Source organism: Gavia stellata, chromosome 4 (assembly GCF_030936135.1).
Source record: "Gavia stellata isolate bGavSte3 chromosome 4, bGavSte3.hap2, whole genome shotgun sequence".
Classification (NCBI taxonomy): Eukaryota; Metazoa; Chordata; class Aves; order Gaviiformes; family Gaviidae; genus Gavia; species Gavia stellata.
In genome coordinates this window covers 28,854,652-28,871,976 of record NC_082597.1, presented here as the reverse complement: position 1 = coordinate 28,871,976, position 17,325 = coordinate 28,854,652, and the positions used below count along the sequence as shown (strand labels likewise).

General features: G+C 37.2%; 1 protein-coding gene across 1 annotated transcript in view; it reads right to left on the bottom strand.

Moving 5' to 3' along the window:
• Positions 1 to 726: 726 nt before the first annotated feature.
• The window catches only part of TFEC (transcription factor EC), a 97,720-nt gene continuing 81,121 nt past the window's right edge, over positions 727 to 17,325 (bottom strand). Inside the window, exons 4-8 of the mRNA XM_059816546.1 lie at positions 15,772 to 15,886; positions 14,849 to 14,905; positions 10,300 to 10,375; positions 2,028 to 2,175; positions 727 to 1,107 (exon numbers count right to left, since the gene is read on the bottom strand). Coding sequence (XP_059672529.1) covers positions 727 to 1,107; positions 2,028 to 2,175; positions 10,300 to 10,375; positions 14,849 to 14,905; positions 15,772 to 15,886 — 777 coding nt within the window. The remainder of the gene's footprint in view (positions 1,108 to 2,027; positions 2,176 to 10,299; positions 10,376 to 14,848; positions 14,906 to 15,771; positions 15,887 to 17,325) is intronic.

Sequence of the window (17,325 nt, the reverse complement as noted above, 5' to 3'; positions counted from 1 at the left end):
CCATACAGTCTTTCTGCTGAAATGTCATATCTTTTTCTGAGTTCGTTTGAGTCTCTGTCATTATGTTAGTTTCCATTTTTCTTCTGTATCTTTAAAACATATATTAAAAGTGTGTTCTTTTTCTACAATTGAAATTTTTAAAAAATGGAATTCCATGAAAACCTTAATGGATTTTCTTCTTTTAAAGAGAAGCCTACGCAGTTTAAATTTTGTGCTCACTTTACTTGTGCAAAAGCACTACCATCTGTTTTTTCAGATTTTAAAACCTGTAACGTATCTATAGTTCCCAGCTTAAATATTTCCCTGTTGCCACATGTTTTGTAGAATTTTTAGTTATATATAAAAAAAGAAATTTAAAAATGACTAAAACTCATGTTTATAGCAGAGAATAGTGAATCCAGATTGAAGAGGGAGCTTGAATACACTTTTGTAACATGGGTATTCCTTTTGTGGTAACCGTTTTCATAGTGCTGTAAAAACATCCCAGTGAAGAAAGATTTGTGCAAATGTCAGCTGTGAACAGAAGGGTGTGAATTTAGGGCAAAGTGGTATGAGTTCATGTCCATCTCCTTTTCCGGTGAAGTAAGGGCTGATTTAAACCCTTGTCACGTAGTAACTTCACAGTGGCTCTCCTTATTCATGTTTAAAATAAGCACAAACACTATGCTTACGTTGAACTCAGTCTTTTATCAAGTGGTTTAGAGAAGTATGAGGCTCTTTCTGCTTTTATAAATCATCTCCATCATCTGTGCTAAAGCTGCTTCTCCTGCTGCTCTCTTTTGATGCAGCTGGGGATGTGGAGGACAAGAGTGGGTCGGTTCCAAATGGTGACACTCTGTCATCCAGTAAAATTTCCTCTAGCCGTTGCTCTTCTTTTAAAGCTGCGCTGAAGGACAAATCCGTGAAGTGTGAAAGTGGATCAGAAAAGGCTGTAGATCCATCGCAAACATCAGAATTTGGTCCATGTGCCAGAGGCATTTGTTGAGAGTAGTCTACAGAGTTCTCCTCTGGATAAGATTGTTGCTTGAAGACCTGTGCAGCTAAATCGACAGCACTGAGTGAAGACATGACTGGAAGGCCATGTGCACGTGCCTGGATCTCTAGTTCCTAACAGTTCAAACAAAAACAGTTAGATAAGGACTCTAAAAGACAAAACAGTGTCTTCAGAACTATCGCAATAAGTATACAGATCATACATACAATTTAATTTTACCTTTTGTCCAGCTGTGAGACTACGTTTTAAAATATGAAATTGTTAATCTATGAACATTTGACAGTGTTTTTCTTTTTCTTTCCCATCCTGTCTTTAAGCAATTGTCTTAGAGGAGCATGAGGTAGGACAGCTTCTCTAAAACCATTGCGTAGTGAACCCAGTAATAGTGACAGAAAAGCATTGCAACTTTCTAGTTCGTTATGCACTGCTATCCGGAGAAACAGAAGATACTCTACTTGATGATGCTTATGATATACAGACGTATGTGTAAATCACGATATATGATTGATTTTATGTCTGTCTATCTTTCTGATATCTATCTATCTCATCTTCATATGCGTCTATATTCAAATCTTGCATTTCAAGCCATGCAGGGCCATATTCTGCTGCTTCATGTCACAAGCAGATAGAACGTGGCACATTATACCCGAGGAAGTGTAACATGTGAAATCGTTACAAAGGGAAAATGAAATATTGAAGGGAGCTTTGTGTCCAGTATTGATTTTTGGCTGCAGGGATATACTTTTTTGCTTCCTTTTTTATATATCTCTGGCTCTAATACATACATAAGGAAACTGTTTGTACAAATACTTTATTAACTTTCCATGTATTCCTTTATGTAAGGTCTAATTATCAAAGCAATTTCCTAGAAATCTAAAAAATACCCCTCCATAATATACACAGCAATAAATAGGGAAAGCCAGTTCATTTTTAATAAATGCCATTTGGGGAAAAATGATATAGATTAATAAATTTTGATGAGGGATAAGTACTGAGAAAACTTTGTAGTCCATGGCGACGCTCTTATACAAACCTGAATTCGGAGTAGAAGTCTTCTGTTAGCATGCTCTAATTTCTTCTGCCTGTGTTCTAATTCTCTGGCTCTCTGTTGTTCTTTTTGTAGCCACTTGATGTACTCCACTGATGCTTTTAAAATAGTTCCTTTGTTCCAGCGCATATCACTGCAGAATGTAGAGATAACCTTTTCACAATTGTGCATGTCAGCAGAATTCATAAGAACTTACAAAATCTTTTACATTAATATGAAATAATGATTTACATGACTATTATTCACTCTTAGATATTATTGCTTCTGAATGGAAATTTTAATAGAATAGTTAAGAAGCCCTTATATAGTAAAATTAATCCCAGAATGAAAATAAGTGTCAAAAGAAAGTAATAAAGTGACTTTTTGTGGGAGAGCTAAATGCAATATCATGATTCTACCATTACAGTTTTTATATTTTTAGTGAAAATTGCTTTTATTATTAACTCTAAGATTAAAATCTATGTGCAGTATTTCTGCATTAATGAACTAGGAAATATACATTACTGAGGACTTAAGCCTAAATTTTTAAAGATCATTTTGAATATACTACTCCTTTTGCCTGACTTACTAATGAGGTTGCTTTTATGCTTGTTGAGAAAAAAATGGTCTGTGCTGAATGCCACTCCTCATTGATGATAGACCAGAGGAATCATACTTTGGTAACCATAATGGCTATGGAATGACAAAAATCCCATTCAAAAATCTTGAAACAATATAAACCAAGTTAAAACCCACAGCTACATGCAGACCCCTACTCAAAATATAAGCCTTGCAAAAAAATAAGATTAAACCTGTCCATCATTCAGGAAATCATAGCTTAACATCCAGCTTACAAGCAGTCTTACTAACAACAATACACTTGTTCAAATGCATCTGTTCAAGGACTTCCAAGTACCCCTTTATCAACTTTCCACGTATTCCTTTATGTAAGGTCTTGGAGGCCTTGGAACAAGAATGAAATTTGTTGAAAATGTTTAATTTCTAATAAAGTTCAGTATTTTATGATACAGGATGGGCCCATTGCATTAAATACACAGGCAGAAGGGTTTATCCAAATGATACACTTCACTGCAAGATGGCTTAGACGGAGCAGATTGGCAGAGGTTCTGGTCCTATAAAACAACCTGAGAAGGAAAAAGCTATTTAAATCAGTAAGAATTGGAGGTTGGGAGTGACAGGTAACCACCTTAGTGCATTGTTTTTTAGTACCTATTCAAAAAACAGATACTTATATGCTGTCATTTTTAGAGTCAAAAAGAAATATAAATTATACTCCAGTCAATCATCACTTTCCATCATTCCTTGGTTCCTTTAGTTAATGAGACTTGCTCTTACTCACATGCTCAGCTATGGTGTGTAAAACTGGTCTGGAGTGGATTTATTGCAGAAGTGTCTATGCTTTACATTTAGTCTCTCAGAGTTAGTGCCTAAGGAACCTTTCACCCTTACCCCAAGGCTAAGCACCCTTAGAGACTTCCACCAAGGCAGCTGTCTTTCTACTGAATATACAGGGCAAAAGCCAGGCAGGTAGAGGATCTGGGGACCCAGACAACCTGGCCTTTCCTGAATCACTGAACTAGGGATAAAACCTTATGGAGCTGATAGCTTTAAAGATGTTCAGAAGAACATGCAAAATTATTTGTGATAAAGCATCACAGTGTTTAACCATATCCTAGAATTTAGGTCATTTGCTAGAGATTTGAGAAAGCCAACTTTTTGGTCAGAGAAGGCTTGAATTCACATCTCTGTCCTCTCTGGGCAGCACACAAACAGTGGGCCTCCAGCACACTGGGACCTCCCGTTGTCTCAGTGATGTGGGCCAGGAATGCACAGCTTTTGGGATTAGAATGTGACGTCAGAAAGAAAATAATTATTGTCTCAGACCCTGCTGTCTACAAAGCCAAAACATCAGAGGCTGCTTGCTGAAGAGGGTATGCATTCTCATTTAGACCATCCCTGGTCAAAAAAAACTAAAGCAGAGGTGGGAGTGGGAGCCAAGACCAGAACCTGTCTCCCTCATGACAGCTGAATCATCCATCTCTTGGCAGTCCCTCTGCCTCCTCCTTCCTCTCCCTGTACTTCTTGCCCAGGTGGGAGGACAGAACATTTTCCTGACACCATCCCATGGACTCCCTCCTAGGAGAGGACTTCCTCCTCACGTGTGGGATACCTATGTTCAAACTGTAAAGGTTAAGGAAGCTTTTAGTACACATGATGATTATTTTCTGGACAAATCTTTGACTACCACATTATAATCTTGTTTTCTTCCTTCGGACCTCTTTGGAAAGTTAGGTAAAATACTGAGAGTTCCCTATTTACATCTGAATTTGAAAGGCAGCGAGGTGCCTGTCTGTCTACACCAGAGCACACCTGAATAGGTAGGAGCAGCTAAAGTTAGGAGGACAACAACATTTCAAACTGGGAATCTCCACTGCCATCTCAGATATGAGCTATATGTGCTATATGTAGCTCAGAATTACAGTAGGTTTTTGTTTAATTTCAAGTGAAAACAACTGATTTTTAGGACATACTCATGGCAACTTTGAAAAGTGCTATAGTAATAAGGAAACCTATAGCATAAACTCTGGAGAAACACAATCTGCCTAGGGAAGGAGGGGGTCAGCTCCTCCTAGCATGTAATTAAGACAAAACTAAGCCAGTTTTGGACTGATGGTCTGAACATAAAAACGTAGCAGTATGAAAATAGAAATTAATCCATAGCTGGCAAAATGGAAATAATTGAGACATGTAACAGCAGGAGAAAAATATGCATGTATCACATATTTGGCAAATATTTCATAGTGATTTCATAAACAATTTCATGTCAGTTATAAAATGTTATGAATTCAAAATCAAATTCAGACAAAATATTTTTGGTTAATTTTTCTGATTGACATATGAATAAGCCATATATTCAGGACTGTATTGGGAATCTTTCTGTCATTAAATTAATTCATGTTACACATAATTGACAACCTTTGTGATATTGCTTACTTTTAGTTCATTTTGCCTAGATAGTTTGAATTTTTATGTATATTGAAAATAATATTTTTTCTCATAGGTTGAAATAAATCTTCACTGGAGGATTAATTCCTGGATTCAAATTGCCAGAGGGATGGATCTGGTCAGCAGATTCTGCATGAGATACATATGGACAGATATCTCTTGTGGTAATATTTACAAATTTAAGAGGCAAAACTATCATGAAGATCTAGGATGAAAATGCTGTGGTTACTATTACCATTTAAGAGACTCTTATTTTACGTGTGTGTCTGTCTATCTGTGCACGTATCCCACATATCTTCTACATCTCTACTCCTATAGATATATACTGGTTAGTGTCTTACTAAATGAGGAATACTGAAGTTAAATCTTCCAATGTCTGAAGGAAACACAGCAAAGGATCAGCTGGTGACCTTAGAAGTCAACATGTCTTTCATTCCATGTCTCTCTATACCAGGAGCAAAAGAAAATACTGTAGATGTCTGTGTGGGTTCTGCATTGCAGACATTCTCCATCCATTTTAGCCCAGAGCACCATACAGCAGTCACAGGACTGTGCTATGGAGAAACAGAGGCTCTATGCAGGTGTGCAGGGTTGGAAGAGTAGCAATATAACTAGTGAAGATGATGGCAAATGGTGGGAATAGCACGGGGGAGGTGCCTGCATAGCAATAGTCTGCAACACATCTAGCTCTATTTTAGCAGGCAGGCAAGCAGATTCATCTCTGATGGGAAGAAAAAAACAACTCAGCATTTGAAGATGGATTAAATCCAAGCACAGCAAGTGCATAAGAAGAATTCAGAAATCAGTTATTGGTTTTCTGTTATTTCTCTGAAAATGTCGAATTCTAAATTGGGTGCAAATAAAGTTATCTGAAAAATTATAAAAGTGGCAGTAGGAAATTGTGGTTTTTGCTTTTTAGAGATTTATATATTGTGCTTGCTCAGTATATAATAGAGATAAAATTTGAAATGACAATGCCTACAAACCCATTTGAGAACCTTTAAAAACTGAGCAGCCACTGGCAGTTGTTAGTCATTTTATTGGAAACTGCTTCAGAAAAAATAGACAAAACAGTTGCATTCGTAACTGTTTTGAACCTACAAAGTTCAATATAGATCAAATATAGTCTTTGTAGATGGCAGGAGTTCTATTTTTCATTTTACTCTTTCATTGTCTATTAATTCTTTTCTTTCCTTTTTTTTCCTTTTTCTTCATTTTTATTGTATGTATGTAAGGTCCATTCTGTAAATACTGAAACACATGGGAAACTCTCCACGTGAAACAAGTCGGTTGAGAGCAGTAAGAAGTTTTGTTGGTCTGGTCATCAGCAATGACCTCTGCAAAGGAGGATTGTGTCTTTTTCTCTGTGTGTGCATGGGGTATAATAAATTGAAATTTTTAGCAAGCTATGCGTATGTTATCTAGTTTAATTAACAGAGGTCTACTACACTTAACATGATTTGCATGGAAAAGTAGCAAATAAGTAAAAAACACATGGTGTTTTACTAGTCTCTGAACCCTAGCTCCTCCTAACTTTACCAGCTGAATCTCTCTACAAATCTCAAATGCCCAGACCAAAACATGTAACTCTCACCTAGGTGAGTTTCTCATTTAGGAGAAAAGATATATAGCCATGAGACTGATCTTCAGCTCATTTCCATTAAGGTAACTTTTCTGAAGTCAAAGGAGCTTCCCTAGTTTATACAAGTTGAACTACTGAAGGACTGTAGAACTGTTCCTGTAGAACTCCTTCCGGATGAGAGCATCTGATCATTTAAGATTTAAACTAATTAATGGAAACAGAGTTTGGGAGATAGTGATAGTCACAGAGTTTACCAGCCACAGAGCAGTTACTAGTAACAAATACATTTGTGAAGTTGAGGCTGTTTGCAGACTATTTCTGAGAAATTAGCTTTAAACTATGCTTGCTAAAAAAATACTATGAAGGACTTCGTACTTGTTTTGATGACCTGCACAATTACAAAGTATATTCTTCCAAAAGGGGCAGGAAGTTTCCATTTTATAATAGCATGAGTGTACACAAGCTTTTCCTTTACAAGAAACATGACCATGATGACTGTTAGTGGGTCTGTCCACAGACAACAGACAGAAGGTCAGGCACAGGCATATGCAGAGAGCAGAGAGAGAGTGAGAGCAACCCACTAATTCTGCCCAAATCCTCAGTGGTTCTCTTAACATCCTGGTTCCATAAGATGACTAGAATTCTTAAAGGAAAGGGTTTTTTTCTTAGTATTTCTGGCAATTCTTGTCCAGCTACCAAAAAACAGTTCTTGCATAGGCATTTTCAGACTCTATCACAACATGAAGTCCTGTTAACCACCTAAAACTGGGTTCTGAAAGGCTGAACACCAAAGAACCGTGAATGGAAAGGTAGATATATTTAAAGGAGCAGGTTATGAGTTTTTCAGCAAGGTATGACTGCGTATTTTGGGCCTTTTTTAATCTATATTTGAATTATTCTGTATAACTGTTTTGCATTTCTGAATCATCTACCACTTGGATATCTAAGCATTGAAAATTAAACAAAAGAGTCAAAGTTCTTTGCAACTTATACTTATCTCCATTTTCTAATGCTGATGAAGTGAACTTAAAACACCCATTCATTTAAGCAATGTAATCCACACTTTTCATCATTAAATTAAAAGGAAAAAAAGTGAAAAGAATAGGGGTTTAAGCCAGTCAAAAGAAAGTCCCTGCGGAAGCTCTGCAGGAGCCAAACAAGTTCACTATATAACTAACAAAACAAAAGTGAAATAAAAACCCCACACACCACTTCTAAGAAATATAAATCATAAAAGGTTTCCAAATAGCATGAAAAAAGTTCTTTTCTGTTCCTGAGTCTGAATGCAATCTTCTTGAAGCAAGCCATCTGGGACAGGCATGCTAACCACAATGGCTTAGTTGTAGTAGTATTTGCTCTTCAATGCAAAGGCTGATTTGCTTCACTGTCATTAGTCCAAGCATCAGTAAAGTTTCTCCTTTTACAGCTAAGTTCCCACTATAAGAAGAATCTTCTAAAATCAATATATGAGGTGAAAATGCTATGTGTGATGAAATGTTACAGATAAAGTATTGTACGAGATGATACATCTCTTTCTTTCAAAGAAGAAGAGGGCAGATTGGGGGCACAGTAAGGTGTTATGAAGGAAAAAGCAAGAACTGAAAGAGAGAGTGAGGACACTGAGTTATGATTTGGCAACATACCAGAAAGAAATAATAATCCTGATCTGCTCAGCCAACAAAACAACATGGTCAAATTAATGTATTTCTACCTACAAATATAAAAAAATTGTGTTTACACTTCTTTGGCTTAATTTAACCTGGCACCAAGTTATAGCAAAGTTATGTTGTAGCCTCATTTTTCAAAAGTGTCCTGCACCTTTTGATGCCTCTTTTTTCTTAACACCAACTTGAAAGATTTTAAATAGGCCTATTTTCAAAAGGAGTACTGATTACCAGCCTTTTGAAGACAGCAGTCCTCAGAACATGAAACACTTAAGTCCACCTCGTGCTTTTGTAAACATAAGCCACTTTGGGACTGTCACACTGTTGAACTCAGTCACAGGTTTGCAGACTAAAACAAGAAAAGGCGATGCCTTCATGATCTATACCTGAAACTTTTTCATCAGGCAACAACACCAAAATCTGTGGGTAAAATCCATCATCCACTTATTGGAGCAAAATTACAGGTCCAGATCATTCATTTTAAGAAGAGCTTAAGTGATTGCTCTAGGTATTAATGTTTTGAATAAGTTCATAAACCAAACCTGAATCCAGACCAAAACATGTCGTTGAAAAACCTCTGTAGGCGATCAAAAATCACAACTGGAATTTGCACCTCATGCCCATTTCTAGTCGCAGTATAACTTGCTTCCATTATTGCTTTATAGCTGCAAACCAACAGTGCCATCCACTGTTTTTCTGAGAAATCTTTCAATTATTTGCCCAAATGGTCTTGAATACTGAAAGATGCACCAGCAAAATTAAAACTCTTCTACGAATCCGTGTTTGCAATGGATCACATGTGGCCAAAACTTTATTTAAGTACTTAAAGCAATTCTTATTTTAACTCAGCTGTAATACCTAATTCTATATTAATAACAAGAACATGCCCATTTCTCTAATCTTGGGTGGATGCTGTAGAAGGATCAGAGCTCATGAATTCTCTAAAATGGATGCGGTATGTTAACTTTCTCTCTGGTGATTTCACTCCAAGTGGCTTGTTATGCCAACCTTGTACTTATGTAATTCTCACACAGCTTTATATTGCTATAGAAATCCTTAATATAATCAAAAGTTTCTTAGTCCTAAGGAAAAAAAAAATAGGCTAAAATATCAATAGATGTTTTCATTTGAAGTATCATGCAGATCTGTATTGACATGCAAATGATAAAGACAAAATCTGTATAATCAATTTTATGCAAGTCACAATCATGCTAGTGCATGGTCTTAAGGCTTCCCTGAGTGACATGAGAAATCTAAGGCTAAAGTTCAGCATTAAATATCACACTGAACTGTTATTGCTAATCCTGCAATAGGCTTTCCTACCAAGGCGGCTTTTTTCATATTGATGACCAATATAAGCTTTAAGGGAATGCACGTATAGTTTAAGCAATATGCATTTTGTGTTGCTGTAAGTATATGCATTAGTATAAAATGCTGTTATTATAGCAATTACAGCAATTACTATTTTTAACCTTACATTTTAGGACTGTTGTTTTCCCTGCACTGAGTGGAGGACTTTTGAAAAATGCTCAGTCTACAGACTCTTAAGCTGATTGTTTTTTTTCTTAGGCAAAGGGCAGACAGTGACAATGTGCATTTTGTTTTATCCCACTAGAGGGCCCATGGCAAGGACTGAAAGCATCACTCCTTCCTTCTCCAGAGGCAGCACACAATTGCTCCCAGGGACAGAGAGCTGGACTTTCTGTTGTTTGGCTTATCTTCATTCTGGTTTTGTTTGGTTTTTGGTTCTTTTTCCCCTGATGTGGCAGTCTCTGTTAAATGCCCTGGAATTGCTTTTGTTTTATTATCCTTTCACGTAAGTTTTCCCAATAGGCACCAAAAATCTGTCAAAGGTTTGTTACTTTAACAGCCTGATCTGAGCCAGTGACCCGGCATGGAAGATTTTGTATCCCATTACTCAATCCTGTAGCCAGTATACGCAACTGTCTTTTTTTTCCTGTACTTAAACTATAAACATTATTATAGGAAAGACTGTTGAACTCACGGATCATTAGACTTGGGGATGAGTGTGCCAAGCTCCTTGATTCGGTAATTAATATTATACCTTCTTCTTCTCTCAACTGTTAAAAAGAAACAGTTATTATTTTTATGGTGAAATACTCTTGGAGAAATCCAATGTAAAACATTTTAATTACTTAAAAATAAGTCAGTCAATGTACAGAAAATGTCTTCCTCAAGTGGAAGTCCCAACACGATCTCTTACCTGTCTCTGACTTACTCCTAGGACAAACTCCATGATTACTACCATCTCAGTATCTTACCCTACCTGTAGGTTTCTCCCCATTTACAACTAGAGTCCTAGAGATTGAAATAGTCACATACTGTCTAAATGTGAGCTAACACTTCTTTTTTTTCTGATGTTTGTTTATCCTTTCTCCACTCTGCCCCCACACAATGGAGTTTTCAGCTTAGTGGAGTTTGGTGATGACTTCAACAGGGACACAAGACAACTCATCCAACGTTTTATATTTTGACACAACTCCTGCTACAGATCGTGGTTAACAGCTTTGTTGTCCCTTATCTACTGTTATCTGCATTGCAAACCATGGATGGGACATAACTGCAACCATAACCCTTCACTGAAAGTGAGAAAGACTGTGTACCAGAAACACTTCATCCCCAGCACAAGTGTATTTACAATAACTTTTAAATCACCCAGAAAATGAAGAAAAACCTCATTTAAACAATAATAAAAAAAAATTCTGGATTTAAATTTATGCTTCTCCTAAGACAAACTATTTGTGATATTTTGGTTTACTTGCAGTTCAGTTAGAAAGAAAAAAGAAAAGATAAGTATCTTAAAATCAGTTCCCCCTCTCTGTGCTCTCAGTCCACTTTATCAGCATTGGACTGGTATCCAGACTGAAGTGTGTGCCCCTTCTCTGCACAAAGGGTTTGTCAACTTCCTACTTCCCATTTCACCTATTTAGAGAAGATTCTCCTCTGCTTTCTCACCAGTTTTTCTCCAGCTGTTTTTACATGCAGAAATCTCACATTTTCTAGTGGATAGGCCTGAAGGACATCTCATCGCTTTGGGGGATTTCTTGTATATAGCCATCTCCTGGGTAGCCTAGTTATGACAAGACTGAAAGACAATGTAGAAATCCTGTACAAATGTCAAAAAGTTATTTTTCTACCAGAAAAAAATGTTTTGAGGAGGAAGGACAAATGCCACAGGAGTCCCATTGTGGTGCTGTTAGCTGTCAGAAACCAACAGTGATGTTCTACTGGCGTGATCTTGCACTTTTGTCCACTCCCTCCATGTGGTACTTTGACTCAATCCAAACCTCATTGAAGGGACAAGACTTAGCTTTGGTACATCACTAGCATTGCATTGAGCCATTTCTGTTATCCCTTCCTTCTTGGAAGACGTCACCTTGGGCTTGATATGCTAATGCCACTATACTCTGTCAGACCAGAGCTGACCCATGTAGGGCAGCCTAGAGCATGGATATATGCTCCCCTCATCCATGTATGGAGATGTGCACTTAAAGCTCAATGTCCTAATTTTGAATATAAGTATAAAAAGCCAGTCCTTAGAGCCTGGTAGAGCTAAATTAGAAGTGTGCAGTCAAGGGAAGCCTGGTGGGTCTTCCTAGGCTGACTTCTGCCTTCTCACAGTCACAAGCATATCGCTTTCAGTCTCGGCCCCACCACATAGATCATTTTCAGTTCCTTACTTCCTCCAGTACCTAAAGGTTTTTTTAATTCCTGTCTGTGTGAGGCTCTTAGATCTGTGCAGCAGTCAGCTATTTCCTCCCTAGCTGATTCCAGCTCAGGGAACTCCCTAGGTGTTATTATTTACCCTGGTGAAGTACTCTGCCTTGCTGAGACATATTATCTTGTCTTTGTCTAGAAACAGGAATTTCACTCAACAGATTAAAGCATCTCAGGTTTTGTAGTCATGATTCACATATTCAGGAGACAGGGTTATAATCCTTCTGAGTGTACTGTTAAGTGACACTTTGCATCCCATTGGCATGAATGTGCTGGATCTTGCAGGAGAACACAGCGTGCGTAAGCACATAGCAACTGAGCAGTTTAAAAGAGGTATTTCAGTTATGTTGGCAAAACAATGGCATGGCAAAAAGAATTAAAGAATGTGCATTAACTATATAGTCATATGGCATAATAGCAATTGTTTAATTAATATTTACAGCATGGAAAAGCTCTGCAAGAGACTCATCAAAAAGTAGTCAACTAAACATTGGCTAGAAAACAAGGCAAAGAAAAAATTTTCTTTACAAGTGGACACTTAAAATATTTTTTTTTCTGTTTTTGTAGTTCTTTCCTGAATAGAAACTCCAAATGATAATGCTAGTGAATTAGGGGGAAAATTTTGAAGCTTGGAAAAGTGTTTCAATAGAATTTTCCTGACTGATGTCTGTTGCAGTTCCAGTTGTATCCTGAGTTACCATTAATATTTCAAGTACTAAATTATACCAAAGCCAAACCAGAAAATTAACTTTTAAACTACATGGCCAGGATGACCATATAGCAAACAAATATTACACCATTAATTATTTGTTTGGAAAAAAAAAAACCCCAAAACACAAAACCGAAAGCAAACTACATTTAGTAATGGTTTAAACTGTTGCTGTTACAAGAAGAAGGGGTTCCATTTCTTAGATCTGAATCCCTTTTCATGATTTCATTGAGGATCCAATCTTTCAAAAGGAATTTTTTTCTAGTTTCTGCTTGGTATGAGGAGATACAAGAACATTTCTGTAAAACGTGGATCTTAACTTTACCTGAAACATGAATGTTTGTAAAAGTCAAAAAACCTGCTTTTTCAGACCATCTCTAAAAAAAACTGGTACTCATAAAAGAGTAAATCACACATATAAAGCCTTTATATGTGATGCATTAATACGTCCAAGCCATCAAACAGTAGAGCTATCTCCAGAGAGACTATGAGCTCTGAAGTATACAACTGGAGCCAAAACAGAAGAAATGTTGCAGGTCTGCATGTTATCATCCTGGCATGCAGCCTTCAGCTCAGTTGCCAGTGGTGAGGGACAGTTCTCAGATATGTCTTCTGTGTTCAGGAAGGATGATCTCAGAGCCAAAATAAACAATGGAGGCAACGGTAGGTCCTGGCATCCCTAATGTATGCCTGTGCCTGTCTTTTTCCTTCTCGCAGTTCCAGACAACTCCCACCCACCACCTTTCCTAGTCCAGCAAAAACACCCCATTCCTGCCCAAACAAGACAGGCAGCAGCTGCACTGGCGCTTCAGAGAAGATGTACTAGCAACAGGCCTAAAAATCGACATGGTCTGTCTGTAATCCACAAAAACATACAGACAGAAATAAGGATGCCTTCTGGAAAGTCTAAGTAGCAGAAAGCTGTCCACAGTGGTTGCTAACACATTGTACCAGTGGATGTATACTTCCAGGTACGTAATTTCATGGAAGTAGTCATAAATACCTCTAAGATTAATGGAACAGCCAGAGAACAAAGATATAAATAAGAGAACAAAGATATAAATAGTGGGTATTAACTAATTACCAATTAGGTTTAAATTCATAGAATCATAGAATATCTCAAGTTGGAAGGGGCTTATAAGGATCATCGAGCCCAAGTCCCAGACTATTTCTGTTGGAAAAAGTGGAAAGGAGAACTGGAAAATGTAATTGCTGTATTCAACTTTTTCCAAAAAGAATCCTTCAGGTTTTTTGTTTCAAACTACTCTTTAGAGGGAAAAATTGCCTAATTTTATAGGCAATTTTCTTTCAGCAGTAAAACCGATTTTTCTTCTATTTTGGATAAACCAAAATGTTGTTTATTTTTCTAAGTTTAATATTTAGACACTGAACTATGAATTTCACTATGTTCTAAGCCCAAACTACAGAAGACTATTCCTCTAGCACTGAAATGCCTAACATCTGTACATGGCTGCACTGTTCTTCATAAAGGAAACAAGTGTATCCCAGCCTACAGAAGTTACGGGGCTTGTGTATCAGAGCAGAATCAGAGCACTGTGAGTCTTATCCAGTCCTGCCCATACCTCCTTTTGTGACATACGGTTTCCACAACTTTAAGTGCTTAACTAACATTTAGAAGTGTCTGATATCCTCTGTAATTTTTTTTTTCCTTCCCATCACCCATAGAGAGATACATCCTCTCACTTGGGTGCTTCAGTAAGGAAGGTGTGAAGACTGGATTTTCACTGTTGTTTCTTTCATCGGCTGCCTACTTTCTTGTCTGTTCTGCACTGTAATTCTTGGAAACAACATCAAGTAAACTGTGCAGGATACACGTACAACTATAGAATAAAAATGTAGTAGCAGGAGATGATATGCAAAGAAATTCATTACAATATGGTAAGTATTTTGAAAGATAAAAGTCAAAGACAGAAGTTAATTTTAGGGAAGAAGACTGTGTGGTTGGCTGTGTTTGCAGACTGAGTTCAATTTTATTACCCTGGTAAGGTGCTGATCTAAAAGAGCAGAGATTTGGTAGCTAATGTATATTATTTCTGCATTCCCCATACATTTCGTTTAATGAGATGGAAGGTGAACATATACTTACTGAGATTGTGGTTATCCTTTTTTTGTCTCTCCTTTGCCATTGCTCGTGTATCTGCTTCTGACAGAAAGTAACATTTATTAAAACAGTCCTTAAGTTGCAATTCCAGTACTTCTTTCACCTTTTCAAAATGGCCTCTCGTCACAAATAGCAGCCTTCTAGTCTTTTTACTTCATTAATCTTTTCATCATTAAACAAGAACATAAGCAAATCTATATTGTACCAGTACTATATTTTTGAGCAAGTCTGGCAGGTTGCTTAAGATTTTTTCATTGCACATTTTTTATTTAAGAACATAGAAATGTTATGGAGGGGTATTTTTCTCCAATTTGCTGTATTTTACATCAGGATAAAACTTACAATACACTAATGTGAATATGGATTTGTATATCCCATAATGCAAGAGTTAATCAGATTTGTAAGATATTGAACAAATTCACTGTTTCCTCTGAGTGACACTAATAAACTGTACATGGTTGTTAGCATTCTTTGGATTAATTGAATGTAACTTTTAAAGTAGTTAATCCACGAATATAGATTTACCTTGAATAGTCTTATTGTAAGGTTTTAAAAGAACCATTTGTTCTACCCTGGAACAAATTTAATGGATGATAATTTATTTATACCGTTGATCAGGAGCCAACATGTGGAAGAATCCACTATGTTTCCTAAAATAATTAGGTTTATTAGAAGCATGATGTTCATAAAAAACAGGGGGCAAACATGGATTCTGAATGCTAAAAAGAAAAGAAAGAAAACATTTCTCCTTGGTCTTTGTTCTTTTCCTTGAATGAAACTACAAACTGCAAAATTCTCAGGAATTTAATTATGGACATCTATTTCATGGGGTAAGATTTATTCAACTTTTAAAAGAAACACCATCACTTCTGAAATTATAAAATACTAAAACCTCAGAGTTCTTTTACCTGTGAGTTCCCTTTTTACTGGTAGATTAGCTGGGCAAGAAGCATTTGTGAGACCCATATTAGCTGGTGCCATTCCCTGGTCACTGTTATATATATCCAAAATGCTGCTAGATAGCTTGAGGGGTAGGGGGAGGAAAGAAGAATAAGAAAAAAAAATTAAAATAAGTTAAAGACTTAAAAGATTAAAAAGACATAATTCAAAGAGCAAACTTCTTCGAATACGAGTCTGGTGTTCCTTAGAAGGATCTGTGAATATGTGTCTAAAGGGAAATTTTGCCGTTACATAGTATTAAGTAAAGTTGAAAGTGAAGGGTCACAGTCTGCCACTGTTCCGCAAGCAGCTTTCTAAGCGCCGTTTGTGTGAGTTTCAGATGCAGAGTGATGGCAGGATATGGCCCCCAGTGCCTGCTTTTTAATTACTGCTATCCAGTATTTTCCAATAACAGGATTACCACTACTGCACTTCAAACATGAATTATGTTGAAAGTAAAAATAACATTGCTGATTTTCAACCACTCCCCAGTGGTTTTTTAACCACATCACTAAACTCTGAACTGGTACTTCATACTGTGCCTGGTTTAACAATATAAAGATTTAGTGACCCAGTTAGATGCAATAGTTAGAATTAGAGTGGACAGAACATCAAAGAATATGCTTTAAGGAAAGAAACTGTGCTGTTGTCAGGATAGACTAGATAATGCTTTTAACATGCATAACATATATGATCACGTATACCATTATCCTTATTACCTTCCAAAATGTAATATATTATTATTTAAATAAACCCATAGAATGTACTTAAAGAGAAGTAGGGCTAAATTATGTTTCTATAGATTCTAGACATAACTTTTACTTGAATAATTTTACACATCTAAAATACGTAAAATATTTTGAGGGAGGTGATTCTCCCCCTCTACTCTGCTCTCGTGAGACCCCACCTGGAGTACTGCACCCAGCTCTGGGGTCCCCAACATAAGAAGGACATGGACCTGTTGGAGTGAGTCCAGAGGAGGGTCACAAAGATGATCAGAGGGCTGGAGCACCTCTCCTATGAGGACAGGCTGAGAGAGTTGGGGTTGTTCAGCCTGGAGAAGAGAAGGCTCTGGGGAGACCTTATAGCAACCTTCCAGTACCTGAAGGGGGCCTACAAGAAAGCTGGAGAGGGACTTTTTACAAGGGCATGTAGTGACAGGACAAGCGGTGATGGCTTTAAGCTGAAAGAGGGTAGATTTAGATTAGATATAAGGAAGAAATTCTTAACCATGAGGGTGGTGAGGCACTGGAACAGGCTGCCCAGAGAAGTTGTGGATGCCCCATCCCTGGAAGTGTTCAAGGCCAGGTTGGACAGGGCTTTGAGCAACCTGGTCTAGTGGAAGGTGTCCCTGCCCATGGCAGGGGGGTTGAAACTAGATGAACTTTAAGGTCCCTTCCAACCCAAACCAGTCTATGATTCTATGATTCTATGAAATAACTGTAAAATATGTAGAAGTTTATCAAAGAACAATTCAGGCTTTGCTCAGTTTCTATGACCATGTAATCAACCATTCAGCATTG